At 39.5% G+C, this 20,065-nt stretch overlaps 1 protein-coding gene across 1 annotated transcript in view; it reads right to left on the reverse strand.

Annotated features, from left to right (window-relative positions):
- The window catches only part of SPATA1 (spermatogenesis associated 1), a 54,263-nt gene extending 34,213 nt beyond the window's left edge, over positions 1 to 20,050 (reverse strand). The window contains 4 exon segments of the mRNA XM_081490118.1: positions 3,837 to 3,954; positions 5,929 to 6,035; positions 13,615 to 13,794; positions 19,921 to 20,050. Of these exon segments, the coding sequence (XP_081346244.1) occupies positions 3,837 to 3,954; positions 5,929 to 6,035; positions 13,615 to 13,650 (261 nt within the window). The 5' untranslated portion in view covers positions 13,651 to 13,794; positions 19,921 to 20,050.
- Positions 20,051 to 20,065: the final 15 nt, after the last annotated feature.

Here is a 20,065-nt window from a genome sequence, read left to right on the forward strand (position 1 = left end):
CAGCAGCACACAATGGAAGTGAGAAATAGATTTAAGGGACTAGATCTGATAGACAGAGTGCCTGAAGAACTATGGATGGAGGTTCATGACACTGTACAGGAGACAGGAATCAAGACCATCCCCAAGAAAAAGAAATGCAAAAAAGGAAAATGGCCGTCTGAGGAGGTCTTACAAATAGCTGTGAAAAGAAGGGACTCGAAAAGCAAAGGAGAAAAGGAAAGATATACCCATTTGAATGCAGAGTTCCAAAGAATAGCAAGGAGAGATAAGAAAGCCTTCCTCAGCGATCAATGCAAAGAAATAGAGGAAAACAACAGAATGGGAAAGCCTAGAGATCTCTTCAAGAAAATTAGAGATACCAAGGGAACATTTCATGCAAAGTTGGGCTCAATAAAGGACAGAGATGGTAGGGACCTAACAGAAGCAGAAGATATTAAGAAGAAGTGGCAAAAATACACAGAAGAACTGTACAAAAAAGATCTTCATGACCCAGATAATCAGGATGGTGTGATCACTCACCTAGAGACAGACATCCTGGAGTGTGAAGTCAAGTGGGCCTTAGGGTATTATGGACTCTACGGGAGAGGGTGAGGGCGGGATGATATGAGAGAATGGCATTGAAGCATGTAAATTATCATATGTGAAACGAATCGCCAGTCCAAGTTTGATGCATGATACAGGGTGCTCGGGGCTGGTGCACCGGGATGACCCGGAGGGATGGGATGGGGAGGGAGGTGGGAGGGGGGTTTCGGAAGGGGAACACATGTACACCCATGGTGGATTCGTGTCAATGTATGGCAAAACAAATACAATATTGTAAAGTTAAAAAATAGATAAACTAATTTTTAAAAAAAAGTGGGCCTTAGGAAGCATCACTATGAACAAAGCGAGTGGAGGTGATGGAATTCCAATTGAGCTATTTCAAATCCTGAAAGATGATGCTGTGAAAGTGCTGCACTCAATATCCAAGCAAATATGGAAAACTCAGCAGTGGCCACAGGACTGGAAATGGTCAGTTTTCATTCCAATCCCAAAGAAAGAAAATGCCAAAGAATGCTCGAACTACTGCACAATTGCACTCATCTCACATGCTAGTAAAGTAGTGCTTAAAATTCTCCAAGCCAGGCTTCAGCAATACATGAACCATAAACTTCCAGGTGTTCAAGCTGGTTTTATAAAAGGCAGAGGAACCAGAGATCAAATTGCCAACATCTGCTGGATCATCGAAAAAGCAAGAGAGTTCCAGAAAAACATCTATTTCTGCTTTATTGACTATGCCAAAGCCTTTGGCAGTGTGGATCACTATAAACTGTGGAAAATTCTGAAAGAGATGGGAATACCAGACCATCTGACCTGCCTCTTGAGAAACCTGTATGCAGGTCAGGAAGCAACAGTTAGAACTGGACATGAAACAACAGACTGGTTCCAAATAGGAAAAGGAGTACGTCAAGGCTGTATATTGTCACCCTGCTTATTTAACTTATATGCAGAGTACATCATGAGAAATGCTGGGCTGGAGGAACCAAAAGCTGGAATCAAGATTGCTGGGAGAAATATCAATAACCTCAGATATGTAGATGACACCACCCTTATGGCAGAAAGTGAAGAAGAACTAAAGAGCCTCTTGATGAAAGTGAAAGAGGAGAGTGACAAAGTTGGCTTAAAGCTCAACATTCAGAAAACTAAGATCATGGCATCTGGCACTTCATGGCAGGTAGATGGGGAAACAGTGGAAACAGTGGCTCACTTTATTTTGGGGGGCTTCAAAATCACTGGAGATGGTGATTGCAACCATGAAATTAAAAGACACTTACTCCTTGGAAGGAAAGTTATGACCAACCTAGTTGCTAGTATGTGAGATGAGTGCAACCGTGTGGTAGTTTGAACATTCTTTGGCATTGCCTTTCTTTGGGATTGGAATGAAAACTGACTTTTCCAGTCATGTGGCTAGTGCTGAATTTTCCAAATTTGCTGGTATATTGAGTGCAGCACTTTCACAGTATCATCTTTTAGGATTTGAAATAACTCAGCTGAAATTCCATCACCTCCATTAACTTTGTTCCTAGTAATGCTTCTTAAGGCCCACTTGACTTTATACTCCAGGATATCTGGTGCTGGGTGACTGATCACACCATCATGGTTATCTGGGTCATTAAGATCTTTTTTTTGTATAGTTATTTTGTGTAATCTTGCCACCTCTTTTTAGTATCTTCTGCTCCTGTTAGGTCTGTACCATTTCTGTCCTTTATTGTGCCCATCTTTGCATGAAATGTTCCCTTGGTATCTCTAATTTTTTTCAAGAGACCTCTAGTCTTTCCCATCCTATTGTTTTCCTCTATTTTTTTGCATTGATCACTTAGGAGGGCTTTCTTATCTCTCCTTGCTATTCTTTGGAACTCTGAATTCAGATGGGTATATCTTTCCTTTTATCCTTTCCTTTCCCTTCTTTTCTCAGCTATTTTTAAGGCCTACTCAGACAACTCTTACCTTTTTGTATTTCTTTTTCTTGGAGATGGTTTTGATCACCACCTTCTTACAGTGTTATGAACCTCTGTTCGTAGTTCTTCAGGCACTCTATCAGATCTAATCCCTTTAATCCATTTGTCACTTCCACTGTATAATCATAAGGGATTTGATTCAGGTCATACCTGAATGGTCTAGTGGTTTTCCCTACTTTCTTCAATTTCAGTCTGAATTTGGTTAATAAGGAGTTCATGATCTGAGCCATAGTCGGCTCCTGGTCTTATTTTTGCTGACTGTGTAGAGCTTCTCCATCTTTGGCTGCAGAGAGCATAATCAATCTGATTTCGGTATTGACTGTTTAGGGATGTCCATGTGTAGTATTGTCTCTTGTGTTGTTTGACGATGATGTTTGCTATGACCAGTGCGTTCTCTTGGCAAGACTTTGTCCGCCTTTGCCCTGCTTCATTTTGTACTCCAAAGCCAAACTTGCCTGTTACTCCATGTACCTCTTGACTTCCTACTTTTTCACTCCAGTCACCTATGATGAAAAAGACATCTTTTTTTTGTTGTTAGTTCAATAAGGTCTTATAGGTCATCATAGAACCATCCAACTTCAGCTCCTTCAGCATTAGTGGTTGGGGCATAGACTTGGATTGCTGTGATATTGAATGGTTTTCCTTCAAAATGAAAAGAGATCATTCTTTCGTTTTTGAGACTGCACCCAAGTACTGCATTTCTGACTCTTCTGTTGACTGTGAGGCCTACTCCATTTCTTCTAAGGGGTTTTTGCCCCCTTAGAGTTTAAATACAGAAAATCTTGATTAGTGAAATAAACCTTATGTAAATATGAGAAACCAGAAACTTTGAGATCTAATGGTTTGCTGGATTGAGATTTCAGCTGGGAAAACTCTCTGTTTAGAAAATCCTGCCACTGAAGCTACAAATAGGAGTGTTCAATTGAGAATAGCTGATTCCTACCCCATCAAATACAGTATATTGGAGTCATTCCACATCAAACAAGGCTAGCTGTGGCCTAACAAGTGAGAATCCATTTTTTCCCCACAAGTGCTCATTTAAAAAGCTTTTAAATGCTATTAAATTTAAAAATATATGATCACATTTAAAATTTGTCTTTCTTTTCTCCCCAAGGAAATTTACACACCAAAACTCCCCATATTTTAGTGCACAATAATATACCAGAAAGGCCCATCTTTTCTTGATGACCTGTGTGCTAAATGATATTTCCATTTTGTTATGATTGAGATTACATATTGCATAGTATACTAAGGAGTTGAGTTGATAAAGCATTTAAGAAAGAAAATTTGTTAAGGTATGCTTTTCTTTAATCAAAAGGAAAAATTAAGAAAACTTACTACAGCTAGATTATTTCCAATGCATTTGAGAAATAAAAATTTTTCTGCAACAGCTTCTTCACCAAGGAACTCACCGAGACACTCCCTCAGGTCTTGTAAAGTTAGGTGAGGAGATACTCTGAAATATCATGACATTGCCTTATAATGTAAAATGAAATAGGTTTCAGCTATAATAAAGATTCATTAGCTTTAGTTATTTATTGCAAGTCCAAATACTAATTTAGTATATCATATATAACTTAATATATTGTGTTTCTACATTGCTTGGAACTTTGTAGGCTTGAAAACTGTAAATATTTTTTACAAAATGGTTAAAAGTCACTTAATAAAATCATTAAAATTTTAAATTATTCAAATGTACAGTTTATAAAAGTCCTTTCTGTACTAAAAAGGACTTGTTTTCTTTTCTCATCTACCTTCAGTTTCACTTTTCTCATCTACCTTCAGTTTTTTTATTAAAATAAAACCGTGCAATGATATTTATATAATGTTATATGTATCTTAAAGGATTTACCCACAGATATTTATTTTGGAAGTTTGACAGTGTTAGCTAGTGCTTAAAACTTTATTTGATGATCAAATGTCATCAGACTATACACCTTTGCTTATTGGGAACAGTTCATTCCTCAACATCTAAAATTTAAATCTCTTGTTCTGAGTTCTTATTTTTCTAGACTTTTAGGGGGATATTATATAATTAACTCATTCAATTAACAAATATATATTGAGCTCCTGTTTGTGTCAGACATTGTTGTAGGGTTGAGAATAAGGCAATCAACAAAACAAATATTTTGCCCTTACAGACCTTACAACCTAATGGTGGAAGTGAAAAATTAACAAAATAAGTAAGAAAAAATTTAATTCATAATATACTGCTAAGTACTATTTGTTATTGTTGTTTAGTTGCTCAGTCCTATCTGATTCTTTGTGACAGCATGGACTGTAGTCTGCCAGGCTCCTCTGTCCATGGGATTCTCCAGGCAAGAACACTAGAGTGGGTTGCCACTTATTTCTCCAGGGAATCTTTCCAACACAGGGATCAAACCCACATCTCCCGCATTGGCAGGCAGATTCTTTATCACTGAGCTACCAGGGAAGCCCAGTACTATAGAGAAACACAAAGCAGGTAAGGATGAGTATTCTGATGAGACAAAATATAAACAAAAAAGTAATATTGGAGAAAAGACATGAAGGAGATGAGATAGCATATGTAAAGGCACAAAGAGCATTTTAGACAATAGAAACAGCAAGTACAAGAGTTCTGAGGTAGGACTATGTCTAATGTGTTCCAGAACAGAAAGGAAGTTCGTGCGCATGAAAAAAATGATGGGGAAGATTAGGAAGACTGAGGTGTCCTCAAGAGAAATAACAACAGGCAGTTAGAACACATAGTATCATGTGTGTTTCTGTGAATGTGAAAATATATGTATGTTATGTGCGTGCTCAGTCGCTTCAGTCGTATCCAACTATTTAGGTCCCAGTGGACAACAGCCCATCAGGCTCCTCTGTCCATGCAATTCTCTAGGCATGAATACTGGAGGGGGCTGCCCTGCCCTCTTCCAGGGCATCTTCCCCACCGAGGAATGAAATCCACATGCCTTACGTCTACTGCATTGGCAGGCGGGTTCTTTACCACTAGCCCACCTGGGAAGCCCAGATATGTGCTATATGTATATATATATATATGTGTGTGTGTGTGTGTGTGTGTGTGTGTTTCTATTTTTAAATAGTTCAGTGAAAAAGTCATTGTAGATATACTGGTTTAACCACTATTCACAGCTCTTCAGTAGGTTTCTAATTTCAGGTAAATACTGTCTTAATTCTCTTTGTGTATAGCCTGGTTACTACACAGGTTAGTTATACTGTTTTCTAGGTGGCAGTGCTATGGCTAAGTGACATCTGTTCCTATGGCACTTTTTAACAGTTAAATAGTACTATTTGTTGATAGTATTCATTACGGAAGGGACTGGATCCATCACACAAACAAGATATTTTTCACTTACAATTTTTGAATTTCCACAAAGCATTTTTCTCTGCAGAAAAAAAAGATCATTTTTTCAGACACATTGTAATGTGACTACAAAATACTTGCCTTATAAATCCAGCTGAAATGAATTTGTTAACAACTTCTATTGAAATGGTATTTAACTTATAATTCCATGATCCTTCAGGGACATAAAAAACATGAAGTTCCACCAACTGAATAAATTGAGAATTAAGTCAGTTAGAATAATTTTTAAGTGAGAAAAATCAATTAATGCCCTCTACAATTTGAGTTTAATAAACATCATTGAAATAAACAAGGTATATATGTATCATTCTGAATAAATACATACAAAAAAAACAAAACAAAGAGCCTGAAATACGTTAAGTTGGCTACTTGGCACTGGAGCACATTTTCCCTTGGAAACAATGTCCTAGATGTGGTGCTAGATTTCCTTAACATATATGACACACAAAACATTTGTGGCTTGCAGTGAGGACACTAGATTGCCAAGATCAGATTTCCTATTACCAATCAATGCCCCTTTCCTGACCCCTACCAACACAGTTTAATTTGTGTGACTTTGTGGAATCCTTTTTCTTTATATATATTGTCTCCCTAACACAGCTGTAATGATTGCTAGTTCTAACCTGCTGAAGTGTGAATACAGGGGTTTGGGGAATATTTTTGTTTACCAGAATTTGAGGAAGAACCTATTCTTGACCAGTGATGGAAAATGAATGGTTGTTTCCACATAGGGTAGGTCTGTAAGCTTAGATTGTCTGTGTTTATATGTTGTCTGTGCTTATATGTACTATCATCTTTTCTATTAATGCTTTATGAACTCAATTAGAATTCATCCACTGAGAAGAATATTTAGATTCCTACAAAACAGTTATAGCAAATAAAGACTTTATTGCAGTGAAAGTTTGCTACTCATCCATATTAAAAGTCAAAGCATTTAAATGATTATACACTACAGTATAGTGTATCTGAAAAAAATGTTTTTTAAATTTGAAGTAAATACGACATCATATTAATATTAGTAAATCTTATAGGAAATGAAAATGGCTCTTGCATGAGTAATTTGCTCAAGTTGTTTTTCTACACCAAGCATATTAATGTATATTTTGATGTCAGAATATTAACTAACAGTTTAAGATGTCTGCATAGATTGAATAGTGAAGTTTCCTATATGATGCATTTTCAATATACGGGCATTTAAAAGATTACTCTCTGGCTATACCATCCTAGACCATTCAGGTATGACTTAAATCCCTTATGACTATACAGTGGAAGTGAGAAATAGATTTAAGGGACTAGATCTGATAGACAGAGTGCCTGATGAACTACAGATGGAGGTTCGTGACATTGTACAGGAGACAGGAATCAAGACCATCCCCAAGAAAAAGAAATGCAAAAAAGCAAAATGGCTGTCTGAGGAGGCCTTACAAATAGCTGTGAAAAGAAGGGACGTGAAAAGCAAAGGAGAAAAGGAAAGATATACCCATTTGAAAGCAGAGTTCCAAAGAATAGCAAGGATAGAGAAGACAGCCTTCCTCAGCGATCAATGCAAAGAAATAGAGGAAAACAATAGAATGGGAAAGACTAGAGGTCTCTTCAAGAAAATTAGAGATACCAGGGGAACATTTCATGCAAAGATGGGCTCGATAAAGGACAGAAATGGTAGGGACCTAACAGAAGTAGAAGATATTAATAAGAGGTGGCGAGAATACACAGAACTGTACAAAAAAGATCTTCATGACCCAGATAACAAGGATGGTGTCATCACTCACCTAGAGCCAGACATCCTGGAATGTGAAGTCAAGTGGGCCTTAGGAAGCAGCACTATGAACAAAGCGAGTGGAGGTGATGAATTCCAGTTGAGCTATTTCATATCCTGAAAGATGATGCTGTGATAGTGCTGCACTCAATATGCCAGCAAATATGGAAAACTCAGCAGTGGCCACAGGATTGGAAATGGTCAGTTTTCATTCCAGTCCCAAAGAAAGGCAATCCCAAAGAATGCTCGAACTACCGCACAATTGCACTCATCTCACACACTAGTAAAGTAGTGCTTAAAATTCTCCAAGCCAGGCTTCAGCAATACATGAACCATAAACTTCCAGGTGTTCAAGCTGGTTTTATAAAAGGCAGAGGAACCAGAGATCAAATTGCCAACATCTGCTGGATCATCGAAAAAGCAAGAGAGTTCCAGAAAAACATCTATTTCTGCTTTATTGACTATGCCAAAGCCTTTGACTGTGTGGATCACAATAAACTGTGGAAAATTCTGAAAGAGATGGGAATACCAGACTACCTGACCTGCCTCTTGAGAAACCTGTATGCAGGTCAGGAAGCAACAGTTAGAACTGGACATGGAACAACAGACTGGTTCCAAATGGGAAAAGGAGTACATCAAGGCTGTATATTGTCACCCTGCTTATTTAACTTATATGCAGAGTACATTATGAGAAACGCTGGGCTGAAGGAAGCACAAGCTGGAATCAAGATTGCCAGGAGAAATATCAATAACCTCAGATATGCAGATAACACCACCCTTAAGGCAGAAAGTGAAGATGAACTAAAAAGCCTCTTGATGAAAGTGAAAGAGGAGAGTGAAAAAGTTGGCTTAAAGCTCAACATTCAGAAAACTAAGATCATAACATCCGGTCCCGTCACTTCATGTCAGATAGATGTGGAAACAGTGGCTGACTTTATTTTGGGAGGCTCCAAAATCACTGCAGATGGTGATTGCAACCATGAAATTAAAAGACGCTTACTCCTTGGAAGGAAAGCTATGACCAACCTAGACAGCATACTACAAAGCAGAGACATTACTTTGCCAACAAAGGTCCATCTCTAGTCAAGGCTATGGTTTTTCTAGTGGTCATGTATGGATGTGAGAGTCGGACGGTGAAGAAAGCTGAGCACCGCAGAATTGATGCTTTTGAACTGTGGTGTTGGAGAAGACTCTTGAGAATCCCTTGGACTGCAAGGAGATCCAATCAATCCATCCCAAAGGAGATCAATCCTGGGTGTTCATTGGAAGGACTGATGTTGAAGCTGAAACTCCAATACTTTGGCCACCTCATGCGAAGAGTTGACTCATTGGAAAAGACCCTAATGCTGGGTAGGATTGGGGGCGGGAGGAGAAGGGGACGACAGAGGATGAGATGGTTAGATGGCATCACTGACTCGATGGACATGGGTTTGGGTGGACTCCGGGAGTTGGTGATGGACAGAGAGGCCTGGCGTGCTGCAATTCATGGGGTCGCAAAGAGTCGGACACGACTCAGTGACTGAACTGAACTGATTATTTATTTTAATTGCTTAATTTTGGGGGTGCCTCCTTAAGTTTTGCACCAAAGACAACTGACTCCTTTACTTCAGCCTTGTGAAGGACATCGAAAATAAATGTTAAATATAAAACACTGGTAAGTGATACAGAAAATTAGAAAGTGAACAGCCCCCGCAAAGAAGAATAAGTAGAGCAGGGCAAAAAAAAAAAAAAAAAAGGTAAGATAAAAGAGGGAGTGATTTTCAGTTTTAAACGGAATAATCCAAATACCCATCTAAGAAAATTAACAATTCCTTAATGTCAACTGATATCTAGTCCATATTCAAATTTCCCCTATTGTCCACCTGTCCTCAGAATGTTCTCAAAATCTAGAATCCAATCAAGGATAACATATACATTGGGTTGTCATATCTTTTTTATTTTAATTGAAGTACAGTTGATTTATAATTTTGTGTTAGTTTCAGGTGTACAACAAAGTGATTCAGCTATTTTTTCTCAGATTAAATTCATCTCATACGCTAGCAAATTAATGCTCAAAATTCTCCAAGCCAGGCTTCAACAGTATGTGAACCATGAAATTCCAGATGTTCAAGTTGGATTTAGAAAAGGCAGAGGAACCAGAGATCAAATTGCCAACATCCGCTGGATCATCGAAAAAGCAAGAGAGTTCCAGAAAAACATCTATTTCTGCTTTATGGATTACGCCAAAGCCTTTTACTGTGTGGATCACAACAAAGTATGGAAAATTCTTAAAGAGATGGGAATACCAGACCACCTGACTTGCCCCTTGAGAAATCTGTATGCAGGTCAAGAAGCAACAGTTAGAACTGAACATGGAACAGACTGGTTCCAATTCGGGAAAGGAGTACGTCAAGGCTGTATATTGTCACCCTGCTTATTTAACTTATATGCAGAGTACATCATGAGAAATGCTGGGCTGGAGGAAGCACAAGCTGGAATCAAGATTGCCGGGAGAAATATCAGTAAACTCAGATATACACATGACACCACTCTTATGGCAGAAAGCAAAGAAGAACTTTCTTCTTGAAAAAAGAAGAAACTCTTTTTGAAAAAAGAAGATAAAAAAAGAACTGTCTTCATAAAAAGCCTCTTGATGAAAGTGAAAGAGGAGAGTGAAAAAGTTGGCTTAAAACTCAACATTCAGAAAACAAAGATCATGGCATCTGGTCCCATCACTTCATGGGAAATAGATGGGGAAACAATGGAAACATTGAGAGACTTTATTTTTTGGGGCTCCAAAACCATTGCAGATGGTGACGGCAGCCATGAAATTAAAAGCCACTTGCTCCCTGGAAGAAAAGCTACAACCAAACTAGACAACATATTAAAAAGCAGAGACATTAGTTTACCAACAAGGGTCTGGCTAGTCAAAGCTGAACTGTGGTGTTGGAGAAGACTCTTGAGAGTCCCTTGGACTGCAAGGAGATCTAACCAGTCCATCCTAAAGGAAATCAGTCCTGAATATTTATTGGAAGGATTGATGCTGAAGCTGAAACTCCAGTACTTTGGCCACCTGATGCTAAGAACCGACTCATTGGAAAAGACTGATGCTGGGAAAGATTGAAGGTGCGAGGAGAAGGGGACAACAGAGGATGAGATGGTTGGATGGCATCACCAGTGGGATGGACATGAGTTTGAGTAGGCTCTGGAAGTTGGTGATGGACAAGGAGGCCTGGCGTGCTGCAGTCCATGGGGTTACAAAGAATTGGACACGACTGAGCGACTCAACTGATTGAAATTTCATTACAGATAGGTTAAGACATTGAAAAGAATTCCCTGTGCTATACAGCAAATCCTTATTATCTATATGAGTTTGCATCTAATTAATCCCATATTCCTAATTTGTCCTTCCCTCCCTCCCTTTCCCCCTTGTCACAACTTTAAGAAACCTTAATTTGGAAAAGTTTTCCAGACCTGCTTTTTTTCTTTTCATGGCCCTGACTTTTTAAAGAGACTTGATCAATTTTTTTATATGATGTTTTGCATTCTGAATTTACCTTAATTACATTTAACTTATTTCTTCAATCCTTCTATCTCCTGTAAACTGTTAAGTATAGCTTTCAATTGACACATTAATAAACTGCAGTAAAAACACTTCATAATACCCTGTATTATATAGTTCTTCACATCTGGACATACACAATGCTCTACTTCCAAATATTTCTATATTTAATAACTATTAAAGGGATAATAGAACAGGTCATAAGGGACAAGAAAATGGAATCTGTTATAAAGTTATTTGATTAATTAATTAAAGTGTTAGGTGATAGTGGCTCAGATGAACATGCTAGCCATATAGGTGACGGGAAGTGGTCAGATTTCACATATAATATGAAGCTAGTGTCCAAGATCGTGGTGTTGGAGAAGACTCTTGAGAGTCACTTGGACTGCAAGGAGATCCAACCAGTCCATCCTAAAGGAAATCAGTCCTGAATATTCATTGGAAGGACTGATGTTGAAGATGAAACTCCAATATTTTGGCCACCTGATGCGAAGAGCTGGCTCATTGGAAAAGACCCTGATGCTGGGAAAGATTGAAGGCGGGAGGAGAAGGGGATGACAGAGGACAAGATGGTTGGATGGCATCAGTGACTCAATGGACATGAGTTTGAGTAAACTCTGGGAGTTGGTGATGGACAGGGAAGCCTGGCGTGCTGCAGTCCATGGGGTTGCAAAGAGTCAGACACGACCAAGTGACTGAACTGATGTGAGCATCCAAGAAGTGAAGTTTGCTGCTACTGCTGCTGCTAAGTCGCTTCAGTCGTGTCCGACTCTGTGCGACCCCATAGACCGCAGCCCACCAGGCTCCGCCATCCCTGGGATTCTCCAGGCAAGGATACTGGAGTAGGTTGCCATTTCCTTCTCCAGTGCATGAAAGGGAAAAGTGAAAGTGAAGTCGCTCAGTTGTGTCCGACTCTTAGCGACCCCATGGACTGTAGTCTATCAGGCTTCTCTATCCATGGGATTTTCCAGGCAAGAGTACTGGAGTGGGGTGCCATTGCCTTCTCCGATGAGTCTGAGTGAACTCCGGCAGTTGGTGATGGACAGGGAAGCCTGGGGTGCTGCAGTCCATGGGGTTGCAAAGAGTCAGACACAACCAAGTGACTGAACTGATCTGAGCGTCCAAGAAGTGAAGTTTGAGTAAGGCATTAAGTATGACTCCAAGGTGTTTGGCCTCAGATATTAAAAGGATGGATTTGCCATAAACTGAAATGGGTAAGGTCATGGTTAGTACGGGTTTGGGTTGCAGGGAGAAGTATAGTTCAGTTTCAAACATGTTGAGTTTCTGTTATCTATTGGTCATCCAAGTGGAGATTTCAAGTAGGCAGTTGACAACATCAGTCTGGAGTTTGGGAAAGAGGGTTGGGATGGAGATACAAATTTGTGAATACTTAGCATAATGTTGGTATTTAAAACTACTATTGGATGAGATCACAATGAGTGCAAACAGAGAAGAGAACAAAGAGCTGACCCCTGAAATTCCCCAGTATCAAGAGATCAGGAAGAAGAAAAGCACCTAAAAGAGAAGACAGAATGGGGACTTCCTTGATAGTGCTACCAATGCAGGGAGCCCAGGTTCAATCTCTAGTCAGGGAAATAGATCCCATATGTTGCAACTGAAGATCCTGCATGCCTAAACTACAGATCCCATGTGCTGGAACTAAGACCTGATACAGCTAAATATATAAATATTTTTTAAAAGAAGAAGACTGAGAATGAATAACAAGGAATTATGTCAAGGAAGAGAGTGATCAATGGTTTCAACTATTGTGCACATACAGATCAAGCATACGTGGGATAAGAATTAAACAATAGCTTTAGTAATGTAAAGGTTAACAAGACAGTTGGTTTTGGTGGAGTAGAGGAGTGAAAACTTGTTTAGAGTTAAAGAAAAAAATGGGAAGAAGGTACTGGGGTTTGAGAAGGTATGAAATAGTTGTCTAAAATAGTGGAACAGAGATTAAGTGGGAGGTAGTCTTGTTGCCTCCTAGCAAAAAGTTCCACTTGAGATTCATGCTCATTAATTTAAAGTGAGAATAGTCGTTATGCTGGTATATTTTTCTCCAGCCATGTGCCAGTGTAGGTATACATGAGGAACAAATGAAGATTAACCAGGGTTTTTGTTTTGCCAAGGAGTATAATGAAATGAGAGGGGGTAAGGAGTCAAAATTATGTGCAAGAGAGTGATCAAGAATGCTCCATAATATTTAAGACAGCCATAGAGGGTATCCTGAGAAGAGAAACAAATAAACAAAAAAAGATTATAGGGTCAACGCACTGGAGGTACCAGTATAATTGGGGTCCTTAGAGATACAAGATCTGTAATCAAATAATGGGATACAGAAAATTGGGTTCACAGTGGAGTTAGTATCTAAAACTTTATATAATCCATATTTTTGCTTTATCAAAACTTTTAAAAGCCAATGGTAGGTAGGTGTTTCTTATATTTTAGTACAAAAAGATTCTCTTACCTCTGATGAAGAAGGTCGACTTGGATTGAGGGACATATTCACCAATGTCTGAATAGGGTAATTATCAGTTGGAATTTTGTAGGGTTTTTTTTTAATCTTTCTTCATTTAGTATTTAATAAAGGTTATAACAGATTTTTGGTTTGGCTTGCTTAAGTTATAGCGTTCCACTCATTTCTGGTCTTTGATTTGTTCAAAAAAGTAAATAGAAAAAAACCAAAGGCTTTAAAATAGAGTCAAAATGAAAACTTAGATAAGTATGCAATCTTATAATAATAATTTTAAAAGATATACTACTGATAATTAGGGCTGGTAAATGCAAAGAAAATCATATATCCCATACAACTAAGTGGTAAATTATTAACATAGTAGACTTGTGACTAGAATTCTTTTTACTAAATAATTCATTTTCTCTTGGTCAAAAATTAAGGTTAAATATATATAACTTTTAACATAAAGTAGAAATACACTTTTGGAAGTAGAAGGACTAAAACTATAAAAATGGCTGCTGCTGTTCAGTCGCTCAGTTGTGTCTAACTCTTTGCAACCCCATGGACTGCAGCACACTAGGCTTCCATGTCCAACACCAACTCCCAGAGCTTTCTCAAACTCATGTCCATCGAGTCAGTGATGACATCTAACCATCTCATCCTCTGTTATCCCCTTCTCCTCCTGCCTTCAATCCTTCCCAGCATCAGGGTCTTTTCCAATGAATCAGTTCTTTGCATCAGGTGGCCAAAGTATTGGAGCTTCAGCTTCAGCATCAGTCCTTCCAATGAATGTTCAGGACTGATTTCCCTGAGGATTGACTGGTTTGATCTCCTTTCAGTCCAAGGGACTCTGAAGAGTCTTCTCTAACACCACAGTTCAAACCATCCATTCTTTGGTCCTCAGCTTTCTTCATGGTCCAACTCTCACATCCATACATGACTACTGGAAAAACCATAGCTTTGACTAGATGGACCTTTGTTGGCAAAATAATGTCTCTGCTTTTTAATATGCTCTCTAGATTGGTCATAGCTTTTCTTCCAAGGAGCAAGTGTCTTTTAATTTCATGGCTGCAGTCACCATCTGCAGTGATTCTGGAGCCCCCCAAAATAAAGTCTGTCACTGTTTCCATTGTTTCCCCATCTATTTGCCATGAAGTGATGGGAACGGATGCCATGATCTCAGTTTTTTGAATTCTGAGTTTTAAGCCAGCTTTTTCACTCTCCTCTTTCACTTTCATCAAGAGGCTATTTAGTTCCTCTTCACTTTCTGCCATAAGGGTTGTGACACTTGCATATCTGAGGTTATTAATATTTCTCTGGGCAATCTTGATTCCAGCTTTTGCTTCATCCAGCCCAGCATTTCACGTGATGTACTCTGCATATAGGGGCTTCCTTTGTGGCTCAGTTAGTAAAGAATCTGCCTGCAGTGCGGGAGACCTAGGTTCGATCCCTGGGTTGGGAAGATCCCCTGGAGAAGGAAAAGGCTACCCATTCCAGTATTCAGGCCTGGAGAATTCCATGAACTACATACTCCATGGGGTCACAAAGAGTTGGACACAACTGAGCGACTTTCAGTTTCATTTTCACTCTGCATATAAGTTAAATAAGCAGGGTGGCAATATACAGCCTTTACGTACTCCTTTCCCAATTTGGAACCAATCTGTTGTTCCATGTATGGTTCTAACTTGCTTCTTGACCTGCACACAGAGTTCTCAGGAGGCAGGTAAGGTGGTCTGGTATTGTCATCTCTTTAAGAATTTTCCACACTTTGTTGTGATCCACACAGTCAAAGGCTTTAGCGTAATCAATAAAGCAGAAGTAGATGTTTTTCTGGAATTCTCTTGCTTTTTCGGTGATCCAATGGATGTTGGCAATTTGATCTCTGGTTCCTCTGCCTTTTCTAAATCCAACTTGAACAACTGGAAGTTCGCGATTCACGTACTGTTGAAGCTTAGCTTGGAACATTTTCAGCATTACTTTGCTAGTGTGTGAGATGAGTGCAACTGTGTGGTAGTTTGAACATTCTTTGGCATTGCCTTTCTTTGGGATTGGAATGAAAACTGACCATTTCCAGTCCTGTGGCCACTGTTGAATTTTCCAAATTTGCTGGTATATTGAGTGCAGCACTTTCACAGTATCATCTTTTAGGATTTGAAATAACTCAGCTGGAATTCCATCACCTCCACTAACTTTGTTTGTAGTGATGCTTCCTAAGGTCCCCTTAACTTCACATTCCAGGATGTCTGGCTCTCAGTGAGTGATCACACCATCATGGTTATCTGGTTCATTAAGATCTTTTTTGTATGGTCCTTCTGTGTATTGTTGCCACCTTTTCTTAGTATCTTCTCCTTCTGTTAGGTCCGTACCATTTATAGGTGTATGAGGCTTCCCCTGTGGCTCAGCAATAAAGAATCCACCTGCAATGCAGGAGACACTGGTTCAATCTCTGGGTTGGGAAGATCCCCTGCAGAAGGAAATGGCAACCTGGTACTCCAGTATTCTTGCCTGGGAAAGCACATGGACAGAGGAGCCTGGCGGGTTACAGTCTATAGGATTGCAAAAGAGTGGGACACAACTTAGTGACTAAACAATATATCTATATATATATACGCACACATGTGGCAATTTATCAGTTAAGAATTAATGGTAATAATCTATAATCAATACAGTATACGGGCATTCATTAACTAGTATGTCAATTGGGAGACTAGAACTTTCATTTTTAGTGGATGCATTAAAAATTTGATATTTTAATTCAGACCTAATTTTTGATTAATTGAACTCAAGACAGAGCAATCAAGACCTGCTTTACTATTAATATTATCCTAAGGTAAACTGCCCTACTACAATATCCCTTCTAAAGGAACAGCAAACGAGTCATGTGTTGAGCTACAATTTCCTCTGTCATTTCTGACTGGATCAATACTAAACACAAATCTTGGCTCCAAAGACAAAGTGACCTGATATGAAATGATGAGCCCTTTAGGAATTAGAACTGGGAGAAGAGCTCGATTCAAGTATACAGTTAGTAGATATTGAAGCAAAAAGAATGTAGAAAGGGAAGTCCTGAAGTAGTATCATATCCATGGGGCAAGCCTATGTTATGAGAAAGCTGTAATTATTTGTAAAGCACAAATAGAAAGAGATCAAGACTAGAGACAATGACTAATTGAACTGGTAGTGAGATGCCAATGAAGAGATACATAGGTGATTCATGTTTATTGCTAAGTTCTAGAGAAGAGTCAAAAATTTTTTTGCCTTTGAGGTCCCTAACTTGTATCCGCTCCCAGGTTGGCTTATCAGTGCAACAGTTCGTTGTTTTTTTTTTTTAATTTTTATTTCTATGGGATAACTTTCTCCACTACTCCATGTTGATCTTTACAGTAATCTCTTCATTGCTTGAGGTAACTTGAGTAAATGTTTTCTATCAAAAGCTTCATTAGCTTCTTTAGGTATGCTTAGAATTTGCAGTTGATCTTAACCAAATCACATTTCACATAGTAACTCCTAACATAGTCTGTGGGGTTTTCAAATTATTTACCTATTATTAATTAGCTAATGAACAAAATAATGTCAATCCAATAAAAAAAAGACAGTGGATAACCAAATGATAATAGAATACTAATCTTTCATTTACTGCATCCTTTTGCTTTATGATCCCTCCCGACCCCTGCCAGGAATGGAAAATTTGCTTTATCTTACATATTAAATCCCATCAATAGGTTTTGGGTGCACAACAGTGAATTACTGAAAAGGATCCCAAGGTCACAATGGGCCTCAGTAGGAAAGAGTACATAAGTGAACTGTGAGTTCGACAGATTTCTTGGTTGTGCTTTCTTGTCACACATTATTATAAGGATTCTTTGGTTTATCAAACTGTTTTTACAACAAGCCTGTCTTTAACTATCTGAAAAATGAACTTCTATGTCTGTAAGGTTGGTAAGGTCTTTGAAACATTTTAAATTGTTGTGGAAGTTCAAAGAACATGGCTTGTTTAGGAGAGACTAGTGAGAAGGCAATGGCAACCCACTCTAGTACTCTTGCCTGGAAAATCCCATGGATGGAGGAGCCTGGTAGGCTGCAGTCCATGGGGTTGCTAAGAGTCGGACACGACTGAGCGACTTCACTTTCACTTTTATGCATTGGAGAAGGAAATGGCAACCCACTCCAGTGTTCTTGCCTGGAGAATCCCAGGGACGGGGGGAGCCTGGTGGGCTGCCGTCTATGGAGTTGCACAGAGTCGGACACGACTGAAATGACTTAGCAGCAGCAGCAGTGACTCATAAGCTGTATTTATCGGTAATCACTTCAGATGGTAATGAACTTCAAATGAACTTTTTTTTCTTCTCTCCTATACTGAATTAAGTTATTAGACAGATACTAGATAAAAACTAAGAAGAAAGGATTGGACTACATCTTCCCTGAAATCCCTTCTGGCACTGACATTTCATGGTTCTTAAGAGTTTAGAGGTGTATTCTGTAACTACTGTGAAAATGGAACCTTCGAGTAAATATATTTGTTTAATTGTACAAACCTATAAAGTATGAATGAGATTAGTTAACAAGGCATAAAGGTCAAATAATTTGAAATACTACTTGGGAAGAGGGAAAAGAGACATTTATTAAGATACTTGTCATAATCTTTACATATAAAATTTTATTCAGAAGACAATTCTGCGAAGTAAGCTTTATTATTTCATTTTGAAATGAGGAAACAAAAGCTCAGCAAAGTGGCCTGCCCAGGGATACCAAGGTAGGAGGCAGAGACAGAATTCAAACTCTGGTTTATAGTTCCAGTCAAGTAAACTGTACATTCCTGTGAAGTGATTTAAACTGTTCTACAAGTTAGGTTTTGTTGAGAATAGAGCACATGACATACGGATTTTCTCACTATACAAAATAACTGAAATGCATTAATGATAAAATTATCCATGTTTCTAGAAAATATTAGTGTATTTATTATATAATTATATAATATTATATATATTATATATGTATATAATTATATAATATTACTGACTATACCAGCAGAACAAGAAACATTTGTCCTAAGTGCGTGACATATGATCCCATGGGTGAAACATGCAGTGGCTGAGCCTCCTTTGCTTAGCTCCATCCTACTATTTCTCCTAAAAGCTCCTCTGAAAGTCAATTTCAAGCATCAGGTAATAAGCTACAACTGAAACATAAAACACGCTTACTCCTTGGAAGGAAGGTTATGGCCAACCTAGACAGCACATTAAAAAGCTGAGACATTACTTTGCCAACAAAAGTCCGTCTAGTCAAGGCTACGGTTTTTCCATTGGTCATGTATGGATGTGAGAGTTGGACGGTGAAGAAAGCTGAGCGCCGCAGAATTGATACTTTTGAACTATGGTGTTGGAGAAGACTCTTGCGAGTCCCTTGGACTGCAAGGAGATCCAATCAATCCATCCTAAAGGAGATCAATCCTGGGTGTTCATTGGAAGGACTGATGTTGAAGCTGAAACTCCAATACTTTGGCCACCTCATGCGAAGAGTTGACTCACTGGAAAAGACCCTAATGCTGGGTAGGACTGGGGGCAGGAGGAGAAGGGGACGACAGAGGATGAGATGGTTGGATGGCATCACCGACTCGATGGACATGGGTTTGTGTAGACTCCGGGAGTTGGTGATGGACAGAGAGGCCTAGAGTGCTGCAATTCATGGGGTCGCAAAGAGTCGGACACGACTGAGCGACTGAACTGAACTGAAACATAAAAGAGCAAACTTTCTCAAAACAGAAAGATTTTATTTCTTAAAGTTCAATAAACGTTTATCCACCAAATGAAATGGACAAGAAGAGATAAATATTATTTTTAGTCAGCACCTTGGCTTCTTCACAATCGTTTCTAGAAAAACGAGAGATCTAAAAGGCGCCAGAAGCCACACCTTGTTAAGATCCCCTTTTCTCTACAGCGAACCAGCGCCCTCGCTGCCCGCCGCCCGGCTCCTCTCGGTCGGTTACAGAGACCTCGCGCCCTCCTTCGGCCTCGGGGGTCCGTCGGTGGGAAGCCATCTGAGGAAGGGCTGCCCGTTGGACAAAAACAGGTCATTTAGGGACGCGTCCCTAAGGGGACAAGGTGTCAGCGACTCAAGCCCATACTTCTAGCTCCTACGCCTCGGTGGGGCTCTCCCTTCCCTTTCCTCCATCTCTGCCGCCAACTCCGCCAAGGACACTGGAGCCGCCTCGTCGTCCCGCCACCAGGACTGTTACAAAGTCAACAACTGACTTCCCTCACCGACCCTCTTCGGAGTTCCTTTCGGGTCTCGCAGGATAACTACGACCTCTTTCCTTACCTCTCCCAACTCTGCCTCTCGGGACAGGAAGGACGAAGAGGAGCGCCGTCGGTTCCAGTCGGCGTCCCGTAGCTGCCGCGCCCACCGTACGCCCCGCCCCTTCTCCCTCCCAACTCTCCCCTCACCCTCCGAGGCTCGCGCTCCC

Source organism: Giraffa tippelskirchi, chromosome 5 (genome assembly GCF_054371585.1).
Source record: "Giraffa tippelskirchi isolate mGirTip1 chromosome 5, T2T-mGirTip1v1.2.pri, whole genome shotgun sequence".
NCBI lineage: Eukaryota > Metazoa > Chordata > Mammalia > Artiodactyla > Giraffidae > Giraffa > Giraffa tippelskirchi.